At 36.7% G+C, this 25,088-nt stretch overlaps 1 protein-coding gene across 1 annotated transcript in view; it reads left to right on the forward strand.

Moving 5' to 3' along the window:
* The window catches only part of WDR70 (WD repeat domain 70), a 123,796-nt gene extending 100,231 nt beyond the window's left edge, over window positions 1–23,565 (forward strand). Inside the window, exons 14-18 of the mRNA XM_064736540.1 lie at window positions 10,493–10,593; window positions 11,991–12,070; window positions 14,755–14,871; window positions 15,208–15,370; window positions 23,093–23,565. Coding sequence (XP_064592610.1) covers window positions 10,493–10,593; window positions 11,991–12,070; window positions 14,755–14,871; window positions 15,208–15,370; window positions 23,093–23,177 — 546 coding nt within the window. The 3' untranslated portion in view covers window positions 23,178–23,565. The remainder of the gene's footprint in view (window positions 1–10,492; window positions 10,594–11,990; window positions 12,071–14,754; window positions 14,872–15,207; window positions 15,371–23,092) is intronic.
* The last annotated feature ends 1,523 nt before the right edge of the window (window positions 23,566–25,088 follow it).

Consider the following 25,088-nt stretch of genomic DNA (forward strand, 5'->3'; position numbering starts at 1 on the left):
ACTGTACAGAATTCTGTCTTTTTAATGGAATTTGAAAATATTCTGTTATTAATGTTTTCATAGCATTTTATGAAATGTTTTTTCTCTTTTATCTTGACAGTATTATTTATGAAGGTTCTTCTGTTCCCTGTCAATGTTCATAATAAAAGAAGTTTATTAAACTTTATCAATTTGAGCACTAGAGGCTTATTTAATCTGGAATATTAAGTGCACACTGAGTAAAGAACCTTTCTTTACTCAGTTTACATGGTTAAGGAGACAAACTGGTGGCAGGAAACAATACTGCCAGAATATGGGGGTACAGAGCTTAAGTCCAGAAATTCAGAGGCTGTTTCCCTTTCTTTTTGTCAGGTAGTGTGAGAGGCAGGAAGACCTGTAGCTGCTGTGGAATGAGGTCTCACCTTTGGGATATGCAGTCTGGAAGGGAAGGGAGATTTCATTGCCAGATGAGGGCCAGGGAGGTTTTATTCCTAATTCTTGCTTTGGTTATGCAAGCATGAGATCTTCATGGGAACCAGTTAAAAATACCTAGTGTATGGGAAAAAGAAATGGGTACACAACATTTCCCCCGGTGTCAGTTTAATTTTAAATAGCTGTGGATAGGCACTTGAATCACTCTCATATGTCTGTCATTCATTTGGCTACTTCCAACAGATCACCCAGTAGTTATCCTTATTACAGACAAGATTGATTTTGGCAGCAGTAGAGTACTCATTTTCCCCATATGGAAGGGACAAGTATTACACCCCATTACTGCCAAGCAAGAATGGGCACTGAGAAAGAAAGAAAGAAAAGAAAAGAATAAAAGAAAAAAAAGAAGAAAGAAAAAAAAAATCGGTTGTATAGTTGTAGGAATTGCTGATTTTTTAATGTAAATTTAAATATCCCACAGAATATTGTAGATAAGCAGCAGTCCAAAACTATAGATTTATGGTTGTTTTGGGAAACCTATTTCTGTTAGGAGGACTCTGCAATATTTTCTTAGTTTCTCAAATATAAGCAAAAGTTAAATTATTAAATACTTCTGAAAATACCTCAAAGGGATGTTTCAGGAAGGTCTTCTGAGACAAGCTATAAATAAAGCTTCTTTTTAGATGAAAGAATGAAAAGGAAAGAAAGAATAAGGAATATGAACCTTCCAGCATCCTTTATGCGTGGTTGCTTTAGGATTGCAGTATTTCTTTCCTTGACCTTAAATAATATCATTTACTATTTATAAGGTGCAGTAATCTAGTAAAGGGCTTTTCCACTGTGGCCCATTTCACTGAGATTTAAAGCTTTTTTTTATTTAAGAAAAATAAATTCTTTTAAGTTCTGCAAGAAATCATCATGCAACTTCTGTTTTGTTTTTGTTTTTAAAGCCATTTGTTTAATGTTTATGGAAAATCCGTATTTTCCACAATATGTAAGTTAATGCAATATTTAAGGCCCAGTAAATTTATATTTTTTTTAAGTGAACAACCCTCCAGTATAAGAGGTGAATCACAAGAATTTGTTTTCTTTTATAGTGTGGTTACCTGTCAATTTTTATTTTCTGCTTCCATATATATAAGGACAATGTGGTCCTTCCTTTTGTGTATCCTGGAGCAGCATGTACTTTGTTTTAGGGGAGATGTCACTAGAGGTTTGAGGTATGCAAAGTAATAAACTGTGAGGGTTTTGTCCCTGTAACAAGGAGTGGGAGTGGACATGAAGGTTGTCTTCCTTAATTTTATGATATATGAAAGTGTGGCTGTAATTTTAACAGACCAAGTGTTTGAAAATGCCTGACACTGCAGTTACAAGGAAACAGGTTGCCACCTTGATTAAGTTACCTTTTTTATTAAACAAAAAAGGAAAATATTGTCCAGTGGCTCCATGCTCTTGTAAAAATATATTTTATAGCTGTACCTTGAAAGTTGAGTAGTAGAGTATTGTTATCCATGTTTTCTGTATTGAAATCCTTCTTCAAAATAATGGCATCTGAAAATATTTTTAGGGTATTTCTGGTTTCTACATAGAGAATTTTAAGTTTTATCCACTTCTGGTCCATTTTCCATTGAATATTTCCACACATTTCCTGAGTCATGTTTCACAAGGGAAAAACATTAGTATTCTTTCCTCCACTACTGTATTCTCAAGAGTATTTTGAATCTAATGATAGCAGGTCACTACATTGTAGATACTCCCTAGCTTCCCACCTTATTTATTGTAGTTGGCTCTTTTCCTTGGAAGAGCTCCAGCGGAATCTTGAATGTGAAGATTTTTGCAATTGGGGTTTACAGTAGATTTAAAAATATAATATTAGTACATTTCTATTATGTGAGCAGCCTTTTTTTAAATCTGAGCATACATAGTATGAACATGTGTTAACCGTATTTTTGCTCAAGAGAAGAAACAAGATGGAAGCATTTGTTATTCAGCATGGCAGACCTTTGAAAATGGCATACTTCTAAATCTGTTACTTAACTTCCTAATTATTGTTTAAAACTCAGCAGTTTTATAAGAGTTACGCCGTTTTATCCTCTCTTCTGGTGCTTCCAGGAGGCTGACCAGGTATTTCCAGGTGGAGCAGCATGGCAAGCCAGGTAGATGGCTATTGTATCACCACTCTGCTCTAAGACACCACTGGAAAGAGATTACAGAGTGTGCAGTAGGAATTGGCATAATTGTCAATGATCTTTGATAATTGTATAGAAATGATGGTATTTCTGCAGATAAAATTGCTATTATCTACAGAATGGAATTTCAAGTTTCTGATTTTTCAAAAAATTTTTCACTTAAATTCCCATTGCTTAGAGCTGGAAAAATATTATTTGTTAACGTGGATGAAAATGTGTTGAAACACTCGCTTAAAAGTCTGTAGGGCCTGCTTCTGAACTTCATGGAGTGTGCATGAGAGAAGTGTTTTCTTTTAAAGCATTAAGATCTTTGAGACAGATCTTTTCCACTGCCTCTAAGTTAGAATGCATATGGATCTTTCCTCATCATGAGACTTTTCACATATTTTGATTAATTTTCCTCTCTTTTCTTAAGTAGTGTATGCATTCTTGCTGGGATGTATAAAATAAAACATGGCAGAGGTTCTTTTTGGTTTGTGAAAACTGTGAGCCACATAAAACATGTCTGTGAAAGTTTGTACAAAGACTAGATTCATATCCACTGCACAGCAGTCTAAATATTTGAAGTTTCTAAATGGTTCCACACCTTATTGTAAAATGGAAAAGCTTGAGAGCCCCTGCTTTAATATCTTTCCTAATTACAGAAGTTGTTTAAAAGGAGTAGTAACCAAACAGGAATGGGGAACAATCTTGTGGTAGTGGGAAGCTGTCTTCAGGAGTTGGCATCTAAACATTTCATATTTTATTCAAAGATATCGAAACTGTATTAAATAAATGGAGGCGTTTTCCTGAAATTAGTTTGTACATTTCTCTTCTCTTATGGGGAGACATATTGCTAAAGTCAGAAGGTCTTAATATACAAGTCCTAGATCTGTGGGAGATAAAGGTGGAAGGCTAAACTGAGATTTCATCCCTCTATCTAGCCCAAGTTTGAAATTGCTTACCCCTCTCAAATACAAATATTATATAAGTTTAGGTAATAGATTATGTTAATTTGGAAGGTAATTTATTATAAGCTTCCTAAGTAGTATTTGAGCTCCTGTGCTTCAAGCGCAACAGATACTGCAAGTGGCTCTTCACCGTAGATATGTAGGCCAGTTTTATAGGAGAAAGGACAGAATAGACGTGCTAAATAAACTAGTTGCATGCATGCTTGTGCTGATTTTGACAGACAAGGCTTTTTTCAGAAAGACTGGAATTTGTAGTGATTGCATTTAAGATAAGGACTCAGTTCAGTCAGAAAAGCCCCACTTAGTGGGGTCACCTGTCCTTACGGAATCCTCGACCACGGTCAGAATGTCATTTTCCATGTTTGCTGCTGACATGTCCCTCATCTGACTGCCTGGACAGCCAAGTGCAGTGAATCCAAGCAGTGCTGTTCAAACAGAGCCCATCACATACCGTCACAGCCACTGAAGCAAAGCTTTCACATGGGAAAGAGAGAAGGTTTGTTTAGGTTTTTCTGCTCCTGACCGAAAATATTTTCTTAGGTCAGCAGCTCCTGCTTTCACTTTTTTATTGTGTAGCTTCAGAACAGATTCTGAGGAATTATTTATGAGATTGTAGGTTATGGAAGGGGTAAGCAACAAAGGCAAATATACAATTTTTTCTGTTTAACCCCTATTCAGTTTTTAAGTATCTCCAGAGCTACACCTGATCTTTGAAGCTAAGGTTTTCAAGATTTGTTGGGCAGTTTTAGAAGTTTGTGTCTGCTGTATCCTTTCTGCGCTAGTACTATTCAATATGGGTACCAGGATTCTTTATCTTCAGCTGTGGAGTTTCATCTAAGTAGCACAACAGGCTCTAATATGGATCCTCATTAGTTTTCTGTTTTTCTTTTATAGCTATTTTGGCCACTGTAGGCTGTAGGGATTCACCTGACCAAATATAGATGTCTACAGCTGATCCAGTCACCCTAGGCTCCTTTTCTAATCAACAGAGAAAAATAAACATATTCAGACTCTGATTTTATCCCATCCTAAAATAGACCTCTCAAATAGGTTAGCAGAAGTCCACTGTAAAATGCTTATTTCTCTCTGTTGACTTTAAAGGGAGACATTTGTAGACATTCAAAGAATAGATCTCCAAAGATTAAAAGTGTAGACATGTTAAGTTTGATGAAACAAGTCACACCTAAAGTCTTCACTTCCCTTCGTGGGTGTTTATTGTCTTCTACCAACGCGCTGGAACATTTAATCTCTCATTTTCTGACCTTGCCAATAGCAAAGTAGGAGATAATGGATTGCTTTTGCATTCATTTCTGTTGATTTAAGAATTTTTGACTGTAGGCAATTCACAGGAGAAAAGCCTGCCAGTCCGTGAAAGGCTTGTGCTAGCTGAGAGCGAAGCCTACGCTCTCTTACTTGCACCTGATTTCCCAACAACTGTCAAAACATCAGCAGCTTCACCATGGAGTTACTGAACTTCATCTAAAGTGTAAGGCTTTTAAAGAAACATCAAATGCTCATGAATTCTTGTTTCATAGGTTAGAGATGTGTGAAAACCTAGGATTAGCATGCTTCCTTTCCATTTTCAGTATTTATCTTAAATTAGGAGTATTTTTTCCTAGTGGCTATTTGGTAGATCACTTTTGATTTTCTGTTTATAGGTGGAATGTTGACTGTGCATTCAGCACAGGGAAAGTATGAATATTAGCTCTATGTCAGAATCATTTAGTAGAGATTTCCAGTTTCTCAGGGTAGTTTAGTGTAGGGATGGAAGCAGATAGATGTAGTCTGCAAGGCAGATTTATTGTTAGTGTTTTCATTTAAATAGTTGCACTAACAGCCATAGGAGGAGACAATAATTCAGTGGACTTTGCCTAAACGTCTGATAGCTGCTCTTAACTCATTAGTCATATCTGGTGTTTTGGAGTAAATGTTTAAGCCAGTCAAACGTCAAGAACAGCCAGGGAAGAGTGAAAATGTGTACCTGAAGTGAATAGAAAGAAAAATGGAAAATGTTTATTCCAAGAGTGCATAGCTGATATAGAAGCACGTTTGCCTTCCCTCTTACCTGCATGACAGGAGAAGATTTAGTAATGAACTTGAAAAAGCTGATACATTATCATGATTTATCTGAAAATACACTTTACATGAAACGTTCATTTTCAAAGATAACTGCATGGTACTTAACGTTAAAACTTAACTGCCTTTAGGGAGACAGCGTAGTTTCCAAAGAAAACAGTGCCTGACTGAGAAGCACTAAGACCTCCTGAAGGAGGGAAAAGAAGTTAAAACATCACTGTAAAATAGGACCCCTCTAATTTATTTTTCATTTTGCAGTAGCAAGGAGAGAATATAGTCCTGTTGACCTAAGCGCTCTAGAAGTCTATGGTGATTCCTATTTATGTCCAAAATATATAAGTTCTTGGAATATTTTGGAAAATGGTGAAATTATTATCATGCTAGTCTTGTTGCAATTATGACCCCCATTATGCGTACACACATACATGCCTGTTTAATGAAATTTTGCTAACAGAAAAAGATTAACTGTTATCATGGGGCTTGTTTAAGTAAAAAGTTAGTGAGATGTTGTTGAATCTCAGCTGAAATGCACCAAATAAAAACCAATTCAATGCTTTTGTACAGGATCAGCTCACAGGTATGTAAAATGTCGGTATAGGAATTCAAGAAGACAGAAACCTGAATCTTCCCTTAATCTTTTGCAGCAGAGTGAAGGAGGATAGAGGTGAATAATGCTTTCAAGAGACATTCTTTATGTATGTTCTTGTTATTTTGTTACATAATGAGCAACCTCATTATAAGCAACCATTTTGGTAGATTCAAAAGATACTAATAAGATTAAGTGACTGCTCAGGCTCTGAAGTGCTTCAGAAAAATCTTTTAGGTTTAAGATGTAACATTTATGTGAAGACTGTATGTACTCTGTAATTCACAGGAACTGGGAATACTTGCTGCATGATGCAGCATTAATTAATGCATTTATGGTCTTTCTCTTTTTATATTTTATCACAGCACATCCTCTCCAAAGCTATTCACCATCCAGTTAATCACTGCCAGTGTGTGATCTCTAACCATTCATAGTCCCTCTTGCTAGAAGTAATTAACCTTCCTGCCTGTCCTGTACTGACCCCTCTGAGACTCTACTTCCCTTCCTGGATCAGCTCTATCCACTCTCTAAAACTATGTGTTTTTATCTGAAGTGTGGTCACTGAATTTTGCCTTTCCTTTTGCAGTCTCAAACCATCTTTATAAGCAATAATCCAGGAAAATTCTTCCAGTCCTTGACATCAGTGTGTAATTTTCATGACCTTACCAGCTTCATAGTTTCATCTTAGGGGGTAAATTTTCCACTCCTATGCCACAAATAATTTAAATCTTTTCTTGCTGACCTTGTAAAATGCCCTCTCTGTGTTGTTTACTCCTGTCAGGGTGTTGCCCAAGTACTCTGGAAAGTTTCAGTTGAGGTAATTAGCTTTTGCTTGCTGACAAATCTGCTTCAGTTATTCTTCACAGTGCCTGTTAAACACAGGACTGTATTCCTAGGCCAGAATAAGTGTCCCATTCTGTGTTACAGAAAATGAGGCTTCAGTTTCTCATTTAGAGACACTGCTGTTAACTCTTGTCAAAGCACTATTACTTGTTCAGTATCAGAAAAGCTGTATGTGTAGTTGGATAGTGAGCTCACCTAGATGGAGAATAACCTGACAGAAAAATTATTTGGTGTTGTTTACTGTTTACCTGCAGCAACAGCTCTGTTCACATGACTCAAAGGGAAGTACAGAGCTGAGAACAGACTGACAGGGGTGAGACTATTTGGGAGCCACCCCAGAACTGCCTACAGACAGCAACAGCCACCCACTGAATCTGTTCTAACCTCTTTCACAGTGAGAAACAAGAGGGTAAACTTGCAATGTTTCTCTTTTGGGTAATATTTTTAATATTTTCCCTTTCTGTCTTCACAAAAATATTTTTGCAGTGTTTTCCCAGTATTTCCCAATGCAAGCTACTGTGTTTGTGTATGAATAGACATTGCCAAAGGCTTTTCAGAGTTATTTAATTTGAAGAACTTAATGCTTTTGCCATAGTAAAAATACAAAACAACTTTCAAATCATTACTAGTAATTATCTTTTGTAATTTTCTTATAATCACAAAGCTGGCCACATTAATCTGTGGAAAAATTATTTTCAGGATTTTTTATGACAGGCTTCCAGGACTTCATGCTCCAAAAGCATAGTGTCCAAAACATTCAGCCATCACAGAAGTCGTTTTTTCAAATGTTGAAGATGTTTGTGTAATGATGCATTCTGCATTTTATCATTCTTCTTTGTTACAAGTCATTTTCCATTTGCTAAGCTATGACCTGACATTTTATTACTTTCAGAATCTACATAGGTTTTTCTTGTTTTAAATGGAAGAAAATTATTTGCAGTTTGTGGTTTTTAGATTGTTTTTATAGTAGGGCTGATTGTACATTGAAACAGGTTGCTGAAAGAGGCTGTCAAGTTTCCATCCTGGAAAGTGTTAAGAAACAGACAGGGTGATATCCTGAGCTGTCTGTAGTACCTGACCATGCTTGGAGAAGGATGGTTGAACTCATCATCTCCAGAGCTCTCTTCCAAGCACAACCATTCTAGAGTTGCGAAAAATTCAGTATCAGTAGATTGGTACCTACCTACATGCGCACACAGGCAAAGGCAGGAAAACAGTTCTTTATCTGCAATTAACATACTACTTCTTTGACATGAAATTTGATATTTAGCATTTCAAGTGATTAAGATGACTACCTGAGTTATTCTAGGTGGAAGCAGTTGAGAAGTTAGAGGCATCAAAGAATAAATGTTCTTTAAGTGTTAATTATTTTTGTGTGATAAAGATTCTCCTTACCCTTCTCTCCCAGTATTAAGACCTAGCCAACAATCATCCCTTTGTTGTACAGTTATTTAGAATTTTGACTTCTTTAGGATTAAATGGTTGGAAAAATTTTTTAGGATATAGTTCAGGGATTCAGTATTTTGGTATTTTTGAAGAATTGTCAGTTTCTAAAATAATCTAAAAACCATAGAAGTAATTTTTATTATTTCTTATAAAGTAGGTTTATATACCAGTGGATTGATAAAATTACTTGCATGTTCAGAACTTGAGTTTGTTTAGTTTTTAACAAATTATATTCTGGGAACGTTTTATGGTTTCAAAAGATTTATAGGGCTACATTTAATGGCAGTTTCTTTTGCCTGCTCTGTAGCACGTGCCATGGTGGTTTTAAGTGTGCTGTGCATGTTTGACAAGTTAGAAACTCAGCAAACCCCATCAGTGCTGAGCCACACTGTCTCAGGCTTGTTTTTGTTGGCTGGTATCCACTACCATGCTATAAAATACATTTACTTGACAGAAGAAAGTGGAGAACCACATTAACTACAGAGTTTAAAAAGGCTGGCTAACCACATGCAATAAATATTAATAAAAGAAAAGGCCACCCACCTTTGACCTTCAATATTTGTTACTAGCTCTGATGTTTTAGAATTACTTTAGCATTTTGAGCATTACATAACAATATGTAAGACTCTTACTTAAATCCAACAACTTATTAGCAACTCTGTATTGTGTACTTCAGGTTTACTTTTAAAAATGTTGTTCTGTAGTTTTCTTGTAATAAGCAAACCAAGTTTATTTGTATCTGCAAGTAAATGGGGAAGTGTAATGTTGTATGTTGTGTGTATGTAGGAGGATGCTTTGCTGGGGAGCCTTGTAAAAAATGGCTGTTTGATTAATGAAACTTCGTCCCACTCAGTATTTCTTCCTAAAAGAGAATACAAAGCAGAAAAAACAGCTTAGGAGAGTGTCATGCATCATGTTGTGGTAAAATGAATTTCTGATTCATGATGGCTGAATGGGCTTCAGAATTTTTTCAATATTTTTAATGTTATGTGTCTGCTAGCGTAAAAAAAGTGGAGGCTGGACCAAACCAGAAATAGTATGGAACATACACTGGGAAGTTGAAAGGAGAAGAAAGGGAAGGCTAGAAAAGGGAGCATTGTTCTGTGAAATACTAACAAGATAATGCATCTTGCTAGCTCTGGATACATTTGTTACATAAGTGGCACAAACCAACTTCAGCATTGGACAATATCCATTTAAGGCATTACTGTGTGTCAAAAATAGATACTTCCTTTTGTGTTTTTGATGAGATATGTTGTCCTTTGTGGTAGATTGTTCCCACTTTGGCTCTCTGGAGTCAGAAGTTTGAGTCTTAGAGTTTCTGTGCTGTCCTGCTGAATCAGACTGAGAACAGTACTCACATGGAGATTCAAAGTCACATGTAGAACAATACTCTTAATGTCTGAAAATGAGTTTCCCTGCTGACCAGAAGGGTGACAGTACTGTGAGACACTGGCTTCAAATACGAAGTTCTTAGTGTTGTGGGGAAGAAAGAAGCATAAGTGAAAATCAGCATCTCTTCCGTTCCTGCAGTCAGCAAGTGAAAAGGTCAACAGTGTATGACAAGAAGGAAAAAACCAGATAAAGTGATGAATGAAGTGGAAGAATTAAGAATTAAAAATACGAGTACAAAAGTCATGAGGACCTGAATAGCTATATCTTATCTGAAGCACTTAATTGTTCTCCTTCAAATCCCTTTTTAACTTTCCATTTTATTGTGCCCATGAAGATCCTGGCAGCAAATCTTCTGTAGAAACCACTAGTTATCACACTGTCTCCAATTTTTACTTCCTTCACTGCCTACATGCTGGTGTTGTCACTCCTTTTATATTGTATTCTACTCTGGCGTTATTCATTCACATATTCACATGCTCCTTCATATGTTTAAGCTTGGTCCTGCTCCAATGTGATGCTTTCTTTGACAATGTGAATATTAATTCTAAGATTCAGATGAGTGACCAACTAACTGTCAATATCTCACTCTATTTCAGAGTGTTGTGCGTTGCCTTTGGCATCCTAAGCTGAACCAGATCATGGTTGGTACTGGAAATGGTTTAGCCAAAGTGTACTATGATCCTGTCAAAAGCCAAAGGTATGTAATTATGATTTATTGTGGGGTTTTTTCCTCAAATTTACCCTGATTCTGTGATTCAGTGATTATACTAAGAAATGAGTAGAACTGGTTTGGTAACATTTGTTTTGCAGAGTTCTACTTATTCAGCAGCAGTAGAAAGAGAAAAAAATATCCTAAAATGTTTGCTTATGAAGAGTGGCACTTTTTCCACTGGGCTTTTCCTTTTGCAGTATGCTGGCTGTTCTACCTGAATTTACAAGTGCTTTCATTTTTTAATTGCATGAACCTTTCATCCTGTCTGTTGGAGGTTGCCAAGGAAGGGAGTTGGTATTTATTGTATTTAGGTTTTTGTATTGTATTCAGGTTTCTTAATGCATATTTTCCTCTTGAAGTAAAAATCTTGTTTAGGAGCATCAGACTTCAGTGCTAATGAACAAATGCTGGAAGACCCAATTTGACAATGTGCAAAGCAAGGAAACACATCCTCACCTTTCTTTTAGTCTTCTTCACCCCCTCATTTATCACACAAGGATTTTGTCTGTACATATAAGAGAAAGGTGGTACTGATTTATCAGACAGTGACTTGCCAACCTAGGATGAAGAGGGCCTAAGAAGAGGGCCTATAAATACTTGTTTTGTGATTAATTTTCTTTTGCCGTCTGAATTGGCTGGAGAAGTGGGGCATTCTTCCTTCTTGTCAGCCAGGAGGAAATGTACAATTCATTGATACTGACTGGAATAAATAAGGTGTTCTTCCTATGTATGTGGTTTGCTGCCATCCAAAACTCAACTGAGTTAATGTTTTCTGGATATTTACTGTTACCTGGGCACTTCCATGTGAAAATAAACTCTGGTGTACAAGATTATCGGAAAGAAGTTTTATTTTTCTGATTTTGGCAGTTTAGAGAACATGGGAGTTGGGCATCATTTTTTGGACCACAGCGTCCTAGCGCAGTTTTGTGCCTGGTTTATTTCCTGGTATTTACCATCAGGAGGTAAATACCACTGGTTTAAATCAATCTTGATGCAGCCAGGCTAATGCAGTCTTTCCTGCCTGAGTGTTACAGGCACCTCTGGTTAGATAATGGCCAACTCTGCTGCCTAGGAAGAATTATATCAGGAGCACATGAGTGCCCAAGTTTGGAGAGCAGCACTTCCAATGTGCACACTAAAATACTGTGGACAAATGAAATGTGAAATGAATCTTCCGTTCTTACTTCTGCATGTCATATAAACTGCTCTGTAACAGAAACACTGTAATCTCCCCACCGTCCTTCACATGAGCATGAACAGGCAAAGATACACACATTCATGAATATTTAGAGTGCTGTATAATTTTGTTGAGACTGTCTTGAATAAAAACTGGTTTCTGTTTGGTATAAACAGACTAACTGAACTGTTCTGTTTCCTCCTAGGGGAGCAAAATTATGTGTGGTCAAAACAAAACGAAAAGAGAGACAAGCAGAGACTCTCACGCAGGATTACATTATAACACGTAAGAAATTTAAACATATCTTTGTAGTAGAATCCTTAGCTCATTCTTAGGTTTGAATTTATTTTCAGATTGTTTAGCTTTATTTTTTTTTCCTCTAAAAACCAGTCTTTCATTGAGCATTGATCATTGGTGTCATATATTGGTGCTTCATAAAAAATTTTTATAGCGTTGCAGAAACAGAAAGGTATATCTAATCTGTATGCTCTGTAAAGTTGGTAATAATGGTTGCTTTATTGATTGTGGTGCTCCTGAAAGCCTCAAAAATTTTGGAGCATTTTTACAGCTTTAGTTTTCCATAACTTAATTGTGCAATGTAGATGGGTTTAGGAAGAATTTTGCCTCTTTGCAGTACCAGTGACAAAATCAGAGATGGGAGGTAGGTCTTGAACAAATAGCAAATTATTTTTCAAAATTTATAATTTACTGAAGTTATACAGGGTTTAAAATAGTTTAACTATCGTTAGCCTTGGGGATTTTTGAGCACTTATGTTTGCAGTAGGGATCACTGACACATAAGAAATAGCTATCATTGCTAGTATAGAATGTTCAATGATCTGCATTTTCCCAGTGACAGATTTTACAATGGAATGAGGGAATTAACTGAGAGATCTTGACCATCCCCATTAGCACTGTCCTGCGTAGTGTTTTCTCATGTGAAATGAGAACAGACACGTGGTTGTGGTGTCCTGCTTCTCTTCATCCTCTTCCATTTCCAGGGTGTTCAGTTCTGAATTCTAGTAGTCTTGGTTTTGCACATACTAAAGCCATTTCTCTATAAAACAAACAAGTTGTTTGGTAGCATAATAAGCATAAACAGGTTTAGAATGAAGAAGTTGGGGCAGTCTTGGCAACTAGACCCATATCAAGGCACTTTGGTTCCAGGTTCCTATCTTGGGCATTTTCCATCTGCAGCTGTCTCCAACCTACCCTACTGCTACAGATGTCCAGCTCCAGTTTTTGGGACCGTAAATTTAAGTAGCAACTACCAAGGATCAGGGATATTGTTCTTCATTGGGTGCTCTTAATGCATCCTTCATTGTAGTGATTTGTGTGCACTGTCATTAGTGTTTATATTCTAAAGAACTTCTGTGATTTTTTAAAGCAAATTCTGCTTAAAATCCAGTGGAACTTGTGTGTTCAGTGGCATTTATAAATGTCATTGAAAGATGTAAGTCCCAGTTATGCAAATTTTTGGGATTTTTATCACTGAGTTTTAGCTGATTAGCTGTTTCTTCCGCATAATTTTGAAACTAAACAAAGATGCTTCCATATGCATCAATGTAGAAAAATATTGTAAGGATTTGCTCAGCAAATTTTTAATTTTTTTGCATATTTTGGAAACTTTTCAGAGGTTAGATGTCTAAGTTTACAGGTAGAACTGGGAAGACCTGAAGATCTCTGAAGTGCTTTTGCAAAGTGAACTGACCCGTTTTTTCTTCTCTTTTTTCCCACCTTTTTTTCTTTCAGTTTTTTTTTTCCTGATCAGATTTCTTGTTGCTCTTTAATATCAGAATTGCCTGTAATGGCTACTTAAAATGCAGGAATGTTGTTTTAAGGGATTAAGTGTCACTTTTAAAACATAGGAATACACAGCATGGTTTTTCCTTAGACAACCTTGACTCCACAAATGGCAAAGGCTTGGATCTGTGTGTTAGTAACCTCAGATGCTCTGTGGAAACTGATCAACCTTAGTGCCTGCCAGAAAATTGTCACTGGCATTTCATACTTAATGAAATCTGCAAAAATAAAACTTAAACATTTGTTTCCAAAGACCTGCTGTGTGTCACCAGGCTGTGACTTCATTCAGTCTAATAACTGAACAGGCTTGCAGAAATAAGCTGAAAACTGAAGCTGATAAGTGCCTGAATGCTACCTGATTTTTTTTTAAATTCAGTATAGAGATGATCTTCCTAAATTTGGGATTTGTTTGGTTATTTTTTGTCTTTATTGGATCATTTGACTGCTACCCAATTTCCCAAGTTTGGGGAAACAGCAGCAATGAGCACACCTGCATGTGACCTCTAAGCCTCTCTGCAAGAAAGCCATGCCCATTTATGTGGTATTTCTTTGTTGCTGACAAAGTACTCTCTTGTCTGAGTGGATCAAAGGCATTACTGTGACTCAAGATAACACTTTTATGAGGAAATAGAAGTTCTAAATCCTGACAATTTAGCCAGGCTTTCACAGTTATGTTATTTTTCCAATTGTGATTAATCGTATTATTTAAGAAAGAACATGATTGTGACTTCATGTGCATAAAGTTACATTTGGAATCATTGAGGAGTTTCTGCTCCACTCTTTCTCATATCCAAGAATGTATCAAGCGTCTTGTTGTGCTCTTAGAATATGAGAAAGCTGAAGAACCATGGGAAGTTTAGAAGAGAGTAACTGATTGGTCGCACAATGCTAATGTTGACAGAGGTATGAATGAAATATGCATAACAGTATTTCAGATGAGAGGCTCCTGCTTGTAGGAACCCTGATATCTGACTGTTTTCATCTCCTAAAAATTCAGCAGAAAGAAATGCCTGAAAATACAACTCAGTAAACCACTTTTTGGATATGGTATTACTGCTCCTGACATCTCTTCCATTGCAAGGAGGAATCCAACTCTTTGTATTTAAAATGTTAAAAAATAAATGGAATTTCTAACATTTCATTTTGTCCAAACTGTGACCCTTCAGCCCATGCACTTCCAATGTTCCGTGAACCACGACAACGAAGCACGAGGAAACAGCTGGAGAAGGATCGGTTGGACCCCATGAAGTCTCACAAACCTGAACCTCCAGTAGCAGGAGCAGGTAATCTAGTCATAATCATTTCGAACTGTTGTATGACAAAGGGGCCATCATGTTTTGGTTCTGCATTCATTTGGATTTGCATTTTTTGGGTGGTGACTCTACTCCGTAGATATATGGTCAGTGTCCACCACTTTAAGACATTGATGTCTCATTGGAGTGCTTGCCTGCAAAAAATTAGTAATTACAATGGCTTACTTTGAGTTACATAGTCAGTAAACACCCACCTGAATGCAGCCCTAAGTTAAACCCTTCCTATAGCATTAAATAACCCCTTTGTATTAGGTCACTGTTGCAGGCTCTGCATATTTCTTAAATACTTTTCTCTTCATGCCACAGGTCGTGGTGGCCGTGTTGGGACTCACGGGGTCACCCTGTCATCATACATAGTCAAGAACATTGCCCTGGACAAGACAGATGACAGCAATCCTCGAGAGGCCATTCTACGTCACGCGAAGGAAGCGGAGGAAAATCCATACTGGGTGGCTCCAGCATATGCTAAGTAAGGAAACAATTAAGAGTACAAGTCATATTTCTGGAGGCCAGTAGGAGTTTAGTTAAAATAGATGTCTATAATGCTATACTTTGCCTTTTTTGGATTGCTGCCACAAATATCTGAACCAAGAATATACTCTTTTATAAAGATACAAGTTTCCAGGAGGTTAAATTGTTGAAATTTCACATTTCTGCTTCTAAAATGCACCTGTCAGTGCTGGAAGTCATTTTAAAGCCTTCAAAGTTGATTTGATTTTAGAATCTTCTCCAAATCAGTGTCTTAAACTGCAGTATACCTTTTAATAGGGTACTGTCCCATTGGTATATTGAGATGATTTTCCAACACACCCTCTAATTCTGACTGATTCTTAGACTAAACCTTCAAAATATTTATGTGGTGTTATGATAAGATGATTTCTCAACTATCATAAGTTTTTATCTGAATTTTTCCTATATGAGGACCCAAATAACTGCTTGAATTAACTTGGTTTTAAAGGTACAGCAATATTAAAAATTGCGGCTGATAAAAATTAAAAACTGGTAAAATCTACCAAAAATTCAACATAAAGAAATACGTTTTCAGGTGTTACATAAGTTGAAGAGCCTTATCAATATTTTTGTGGTAAAACCTTGGTAAATCCACAGAATCTCAGCTTTTGGATGATGATACTTGTTTTCTGACTTGACCCACATGTTCACAAAGGTAACTAAATAGCAGTTCTAAAGCAGCTTGAGAATATCAGCGACCCAGCCTGGCTTTGAGCAGGTAATTAATTAAATATGGTACACTGGTAATTGATAAGTATGGCATTTGGTGTTATACATCAAACCAATGCATTATAGAACAACTTGGTACCAAAGAGGGGATATTTGAAAGCTAATTCTGTAGCAGCTGTTGTAATGAATATGTTAAATATTGATTTTTAACTGTTTGATTGCAAGAGGGGAAATATATTTGGAATGTGTAGGCATCTGGTTTTATTTGAGGAATCCATCCTCAAAAGTAAGTACAACCACACATTCCATCAGGTAGATAGATACTTCAGCATATTTTTGGCTTACTGACTTCATTGATTGTATATTAAGTTTCATCCCCAACACCTGCAATGTAGTAAACATGAAAGTTTTAAAACAAAGCTGTGTTAGAGGAGGCTTACTGTGTCAGGTGGCCAGATCTCATTACAGTTCCTTGTTAAAGATGTGGCTGCAGGGGAAGAGGAGAGCTGGCTGAGAAGTGGGCAGGATGCAAATCCAGGCTGCTATTAACTTACACACCAGACGGTGATGTGTATTGGGGGAATTGGACTGCAGCCAGCAGCACACTGCCTTGATGGCTTTGTCAGCTGATAAATCTCATCCTGGTGAGGATGAGAGCCTCAAGCCACTATTCTTGCTTTAAAAGTTTCAATTTCAGATACAGTCTCTGCAAAGAGCATGAAAAAACTCCCAAACAATAATAACATTTTAACAATGGGGTAATACTACTACTACTAATAAAACCAGCACTAATAATAATGCTAATAATATCTAATACAACGAAATGCAGAAACTTGATTGTGTCGTGTTCTTAGTTTTCAGAAATTCAGGAGTATATAATAGCACAGCCACATAAAGCTGTGCTATTACAATATATACAATACAATAATATATGCTATTATAATTATATCCTGCATCTGATTTTTCAAAGCATGGATATGTAACCTGTACATAAAATGCTTTTTACAGATGTACTTACAGACTTATATTTAATAAAATATGCAAATTGGAAGTAATTGATCCAAATTATCATGCAGTACTGGTTTGTATACAGGACAGGTGCTTTAGCAATAGCATTAGTTACACTGTAGACTTAGTTATACTATTGATTTAGGAAAGGTGATATTCTGATACATTTTAAAAATCATACACTGTCTTAAGACCTAAAAGCCATACATCCAGTAAGTTTCATTTCTTTAAATAGTGTTTATTCTTTTACTACTTTATTCTTCTGCTACCAGATTTTCCACATTTCTTGTAGTAAATACGTCCAGTATGTTTCATTTCTTTAGATAGTGTTTATTCTTTTACTACTTTATTCTTCTGCTACCAGTTTTTCCACAAATTTCTTGTAGTAAATTCTTACTTAAACATGGTATAAAACTATCCGCTTGATATATCTTTTGTTTGACAAGGCTTTTGGTCCTGTGCTGTCTATGCACATAAAATTTTCACTCTCCTTCTTCAGAAAATGTGTAAGGAAACTATAGTTGCTTCATTTTCTCCAGTGATAGTTACTAAATAGTTTTAGTCTGAGAAGATTAAGAAATGCTCTTTTCTGGTTAATCCATTTTCGTAATTTGGAATATGATGACTGGATTGATTTGCCTGTTCCTGATCCATAGTGTCTAGATCATTCTCAGTCAGCTGACAGATGTAATGCTTTTTAAACTGTATATTAGGGAGAGTGACTTCTGTGCGTGGGGGGGTAGTGACTGGACAAGGGGAAACAGTTTTAAACTAAAAAAAGAGAGATTTAGATTAGATGTTATGAAGAAATTCTTTATTTAGAGCGTAGTGAGGCACAGAACAAGTTGCCCAGAGAAGCTGTGAATGCACCATCCCTGGAAGTGTTCAAGGCCAGGCTGGATGAGGCTCTGAGCAGCCCGGTCTGGTGGAAGGTGTCCCTGCCCATGGCAGGGGAGTTGGAACTGGGTGATCTTTAGGATCCTTCCAACCCAAACCATTCTATGTTTTTCACTTCAATAAATTTTCTAAGAAATGCATGACTTCTGTTAGTTTATGCATTCTATGTAAAAATATATCTCTTTTTTTGGAGTTAAAGGTGCATAATTTACTCTTGAAGCTGAATGTTCATCTGTATTATTTATGACTTGAAAAATGTTTTAAGCTTGTTATCATTAGCTTGACCTTTCTGCTCCCCCTGACATTTGAGCCAAATAGGAGGGGGAAGTACGTAAGAGGCAAAAGAATTGGTGAAAAACAGATGCTGCTGAAAAGGATACTGGGGGTGGTAAGAAGTACATGCTGAATCAGGAGATGACATGTCACAGAAGCCCAATGTGAATAAAGTGTCAAATAAGATATGATCAACACAGCAGAAAAGTCATAATGGATGAGGATAAGGAAAAGATCTTGAGATTTCTCAGGAAAAGGCTTGTTAGAGTCCTTGGCAAGAGCCTTTCCACTGGAGTGAAAGGAAAGGAAGGACAGATTGAAGATTTCAAGTAAAGAACTACAGGAAAGGAACTTGAGGCATCAGTTGTAAATGTTTGAAAATTACATTCTTTGTGAGCTGTTTGTTTTAACACAGCTGTACAGATATACTATAATGACTTCAGATGTCCCTCTGAAGGATCAGCAGGAATTACTAAGCATTGTAGCTGAGTGCCTAATCAGATGCAGCTTTCTTCTGTACCAGAGAGAAAGTAAGGGTGAAATTTCCCTCCTCAACAAGGTAAACTGGAGTTAGCAAAAATACCTTTCATTTCACTGATGTTACCCCTCTTTTGTAGTCTTTTTCATTGCTGTTTGTCACTGTCAAAAGGGAATGACTTGAAGCAAGAGTCTGTAGGAGTCTGTAGCTGTGTTGTGTTCACTGAACCTTTTCTCAAGGGGAATGCCAGTCTGTGAAGTGTTAGTCATGTAACGGCTCGAGTATTGTTAGATGAAAAATCAGGACTAAGCAGAATGTCTTGTAATAGCAGCCTTGTTGGCATGCCTTGTTATATTTATCCTAAATATTATTTTATAAATTGGTAATTTTGAGAGGGAAGCCCCTGAGATTTAGAAAAGAGTCAAGCTGATTGGTGGGATGAAGAATGAAAAACCTGAGGATGTGAAAACCTTAACTTTTCTGTCTGGAAGTGACCTTTATGACATTATTCTGGTTTCCATGCATACTTGAAAATCTTTTTTCTTTGTTTCAGTGCAATATAAACACAAATTTCAGAAGTTACTTTGACATGAGTAGCCTGTTGTGATATGCAGTTGTCGTGTCCAGCTGGTTGTGCTGCTGCAGTGCTATTTATCTGCTAGTCTATTATCCTCACATGTCAACGAGCTACTTTTACTGGATCCCTGAAAAGCAATTAAGAAAAACCACCCATAACCAGAGGGATTATGGTGACTAAAGCAGTCTTCATGGCCCCTGGAAATTTTCTAGAGGTCTGCATATCTGAATATCTTGAAAACCACTGAAGTAAAGAGAAGCACATAGTATAAATAAATCATGCTAGTTTGTTTTCCCATTTTTGTTTGCAGCCTGTTACCATAACCCACAATAGGAATGCATTTTTCAGTGTATGAGATACTGGTTTCAGCTGACAGTCATGTGGAAACACAGGATCATAGAACGATTTAGGTAGGAAGGGAATGCTTGAAGTCATCTAGTCCAAGCTCCTGTTTGAAGTGTGTTCACTGCTCAGATCCAGTTAGATTTGGGTTGTTTAGGGGTTTGCTGAACCAAGGTTAAATATCATCAAGGATGGAAATTCCCACACCTGTCTGGGCAGCCCGTTCTTGCAGTTTGGTTGCCAGGCACAGTATGCCATTGCTAAGTCCATGCTGGCTGTTCCCTGCCACCTCATGTCCTTCATATATCTGGAAATACCTTCCACTGGGATTCATTACATAGCTTTCCTGCAAACTGAGGTTGTGTAATTCTCCAAATCCTCCTTTTGCCCTTCACAAAGACGATAATTACTTTTTCTAGCCATTGAGACCCTCTCCCAGTCACCATTACACCTCAGTGATGGCAGAGTGCCCTTGCAATGACATGGGCCAGCTCCCTCAGTACCTCTGGATCCACCTATGTGATAGGGATTTTTACACGTCCTGTGAGCTACAAACTGTGTCTTCCTCTTCCTGTTGGAAATGTCTCCATCCCTAGCAATGACTCTACTATAGTGTAGGAGTGCTTGCAGGCCTGAGGACAGACCTTTTCAGGGAAAATGGAGCCAAAAAAAGCAACGAGTATCTTCGTGTTTTCCATATGCTATGTTAGTGGTTTACCTGCTCAATAAAGCACGATTTCCTTCACATTCCTTTGGCTGTCAGTGTAGCTGTAGAAATCCTTTGTTCTTGCCTCTGACATTTCTTTTCTGTTTCAGTTCCATCTAAGCTTTGGCTCTCCTGACTCTGTTCCTCTGTGTTCATGGAATGCCTCTGTTCCTTTTAGCTGAGGGTACCCTTGCCTCCTTTGTGTTCTTCCCTTTTGGAGTTTGTGATTTATCACAGTCAGATCCACATGCATCCATGCCAGGCTACAGCCAGGCTGTACTTTCTGCAGATGAAATGTAATCTGTTTTGAGGAGATTTCCTCAAATGTCAACCAGCTTTCCTTGGGCCCCTTTGCTCTCTGTAGTATTCTGCCATGGGATCTGCCAAACAGATCCCTAGCAAACTGAAATCAGCCCCCAAAGCCAAGTATAAATAAAACCGAGAAATTTGATGGGGAAAAAGAACACAGCCCTCAGAAATAAGAATACTTAATAGAAGAAAACTTGTAAGAATTTTAATCATACAGCAAACTCCTACATTTACTGCAGTTACTAAGCAGAAAAAAATTGTGTTTAAATTAGATTAAGTGATCACTGCTGATAAAGCAATAACAAAAACAGTGTTTTAAAATGGTCAGGCATATGAATCACCCTAGGTGCCTCAGTTACAGCTATGTAGATTGTGGAGCTGGAACAGTTTACATTTCAGCTGAGGCTATAGCTATTTCATGGTAATTTTAAAAAGTGAGGTAGCAAGCAAACTTGTCTTCCTCTGCATATTTTTGCTTTAGCTGAATACCTCTAGATGAATACCTCTAAATTATGGTACAGTTTCTCTCTTTTTTTCCCCCCTTTTTTCTCCTTCTTCTCCTGCCTCAGCTTTCCTATACTCAAATGACCTTTTCTGAAGTCTGTACATTTTTCAGTGCCGCTCATATCTTGGAAAAAACTCAAGTTTTGCTGCTTGTTTCATAAATTCATTCATTCCTCTAAGTTGGAAATGTTTGTCTGAATTATGACAGTTGCAGGTTTGTGGTCAGAAATTATGGGCTTCCATTAGTTGTGCTTTACTAAAGAAACTCTTAATACAGAGGTCATCCTAGAGGACATTTAGATACTTTTAATCTATTGTGGTGAAAGGAGGATACATTGCTAAAATGGGCTAAAGAAACCTTTGTCAGTATGTGTTTGTTGGAAAAAAAGAGAAGATTCCATACGTTCTTCCTTTTCAGAGGCTAGCAAAATCCAGTATTCAGCCAATAAGGCCTTCATCCCTGTGTCTGTTTCAGATTCAATGATGATTTTCTTTTTTTCCCCCCTAACTTCTTTCTTCAGCAATGGGTTAAGTAGAATTTGCATAGGTATTTTATAATGAAATTTAAAAACTGGAAAATATTTTTAATCTCATTTATGCTTTCCATGGGCAGTAGAAGGACTCATGTAACTTCCACAGTGTAGGTCCTCATCTGGGTGCAAGGTCTGCTACAGCCTGCGCCCAGGGACCACGTGCCAGTCGGAGTTCTTCAGTGGGGCCATCTCTGAAATTACCAGTATGGCCCTTTCCTCCATGGCAAGCTTGGAGGATGGAGGGGCAGGCAGGGCAATAGAAAGATGGTGCATGTAAGGGCAGTTGTCTTTAACTCGTTTTGGTGATTTTTGAACCTGTTTGTGTCACATATGTAACAAGTGGAGAACCTGCTCCATTAAGAGCAGATGGTTTGCTATCACAAGCCAGAGGCAACATGGGATTTTGCGTATTGTGCTACGTAAGGGAGGCACAATTTTATGCAATTTGTAGAGCTTGCCAAATAACAGTTGTTTCAATAATAACGCTTCACATCCTTAGAGTGATACAAAAACATTAGTTAATATAGTAATGAGATGATGACTGCCTTGGGTGCATTTTATACGTTGTCATGTTGAGAAGTTGAGCACAACCAGCATCAGAAATCTGATAGTTTCAGTTCTGCAGTGACTGCTGAGAATTAAGTTGGAAAAAGGGACCCTGCAGTTGTTAAACTATAAAACAAGGGAACTGAATGTCCAAACAATTTATTGAATTGCTACTTGATACTGTGTTCGTTTAGAAAGTAATCAGTAATTACTTTTGTAAAGTTTAAGTGGTATTTAAAGTTTGCACAAAGAGTGGAGGAATTGATACTATCAAGCTTGACTGTCAGATACACTGTGTTCTCATCTGAAGATCATTACATTTTTTATGTTACAGTAGTGTTAGATAAAGTCTCTGGGGAAGAAGCTATTTTTTCATGCATAGGCTTAGCCAGAAACCTGGCTTAGCTGTTCTGTTTTCACTTACTGGCTGTTGTTGCTCTGCAGTGTATCAAAATGGAAGTTTCTTTTCAAAAAGTAATGGATTGAGGAGGCCAGTGGCTCTGCTTTTCTAGTGTGAAATTAAATGTATTTGTTCCTCACTTCTGTCTCAATTTTGTTCATGGAATATACAGATACTGATTGTAAGCTCGTGAGGAAATAATACTTGTAACACGTGTGTGTTTGTTGTGCTTGTTTGTCTGTGAGCTGCAGGTTTCTTCAGTTCTGAGAAGGTTAGTTGATAGGTTATTGTCAAAAATAAAAAATGGTCAAGCCTAGTATGCTTTTTTTTGAAAATGTCTATATATATCTATTTTGATGGTGTCTAGTGCCTGTCTGATACAGTTTCTGATGAAGTATTGTAGTCTGACCATTATTTTAATCTTTTTAATGTTTTCCAGAACGCAGCCAAAAACAGTTTTTGCAGAAGTGGAACCAGAAGATGATGAAACAGACAAGCCAGAGTGGAAAAAACGTAAAATTTGAAAAATAATTTGTTTAAAGAATAATTTTGGAGCATTTGAAACAAGATGAAACATTTATTTCTTTTTGTGAGATAGTGGGTCAAAGTTTGAAAGCAAATATTACTTCCATTTATAGAACTTGCTGCAGTATAAAAAGGGATTGTTGAATTACACTGGCTTAGTCCCACATCTGAATTTTGTAATATGGAATTACTTATATTGTGCAAAAAACTTCTGTATGTCAGTTACTTAGCTTTGTGAGTTAAGTGAAAAATATTTCTTTATATATAGTGAATTCATTATATTGCCAAATGTTGGCGTTTTTTCATTACTGCCAACTTTACAAATGCCATGTCATGACAATGTTCAATTAATATAAACATCCAAATAAAACAGTACAATTTCTCAGACTCCTTTTTATTTTTTCCAGTTAAGAGCTAACAGATTGCTGCTTTGCAAGTGAAACAAAGTTTAGATTAGTTATTGTGTATATTCAAATTCAATTAATTTCGTTTGCTCACGAGTTACAATTCAGTTCACACTCTGTGTGAATCTTAGAAAACATGTTTTCTAATGTCTGTACTTCTTTGCATAATGTTCCTTTTCAGTATGTGTAGTATCTACAGTAGCACTGTATACAGCTTATATTTTTTTAAAAATGTGAAATTGCAATGGACAGTTACATAATTTAGTGTAGTAAAAATTCTGTGCTTATTGCCAAGTTGATGCAAAATTTCGTTGAGGTTTGTTATCCCTCTTAGTTTGTATGGATAAGTTTTAGGATAGAGCAGATACATGTATTTAATACCAGATCTTTGTGTGTATTGACTTTGTCGTATACCTGAATTATGTATATCCTGCCTCACATTTTCTGAAGACTGATACTATTCTTTATAAAATAGCTTGTGTAAATATGGAAAATTCTCATTTTTTAACACAGAATTGCAGTGCTGAGTGTCGTAAATGAAAGGACAGATTTAAAACTAATGAATGTCCTTTAGAGGAGAATAGAGAACCCAAGTTAGCTTTAGGCCTTTATGTTGTGATTATAATAATACACGGTATGCTTAGTATTGTGATTATAGTAATACACAATAACAAGCCGTCTGCATTTCCACTAAGAGTAGAGAATAATGGACATGATATGCAATCAGGCTTTCTTATTTATGAATAGAACCTGGAGGCATATTTTAAGACTATATTTAGAAAAGCCCTTAATCACCTTCCTGACCTCAAGACGGTGGTCCTGATAGTCAAGAGAGCTTAGACTTTTTATTTAAGCATTGTTCTGCATCACTGTTTCTTTATATTATTTCCTCTTGCAAGCTTATCATTCTTTTTCAATTATTAATGTTATACTTGAGTGAAAATGAAGTCTGACTTCAAAATGTATAATGAGAAGCATGAAATACCCACTACAAAATGTTTCCACTGCTTTCAGTACTGTAGTCTTTTGGTAAGAGAAGAACTTCAGTACATAGTCAACAACTTGTCTTTGACCCTTGTAAAATTATTTTAATACTTACTTGTGTATAATAACAAATCAATGTTCAATTTAAAATTGCAGCTGTAATATGTAGAATGAGGGACTGAGTAGATGGGTGGAAAGTAAGTGGAGGAGAGAAAGAAATTCCAGTTGGACAGAAGGAGCTGGTAACAAAACCTGTTGAAGACCTCCCTATACAGCACTTCCTGCAAAAAAAAAAAATCATAAGATGGCATTGTTTCATTTAAGGCTATTTTTTGTCTTATGTTTCATCCAATTATAGCCCTTCAAAATAAAGTATTTTCAAAGAAATTTCTGTAAAATCTCAATTAATAATTTTAAAGGATTAGTATGTTCTTCATTTTAGTCTGAATATTAGCATTTTATCTTTTCCTTTGTTAGTTGTTAACTGAGGCAGTGTGTCTTAGGAGCAGAGCTGCAGGGAAA

Source organism: Zonotrichia leucophrys, chromosome Z, assembly GCF_028769735.1.
Source record: "Zonotrichia leucophrys gambelii isolate GWCS_2022_RI chromosome Z, RI_Zleu_2.0, whole genome shotgun sequence".
Classification (NCBI taxonomy): domain Eukaryota; kingdom Metazoa; phylum Chordata; class Aves; order Passeriformes; family Passerellidae; genus Zonotrichia; species Zonotrichia leucophrys.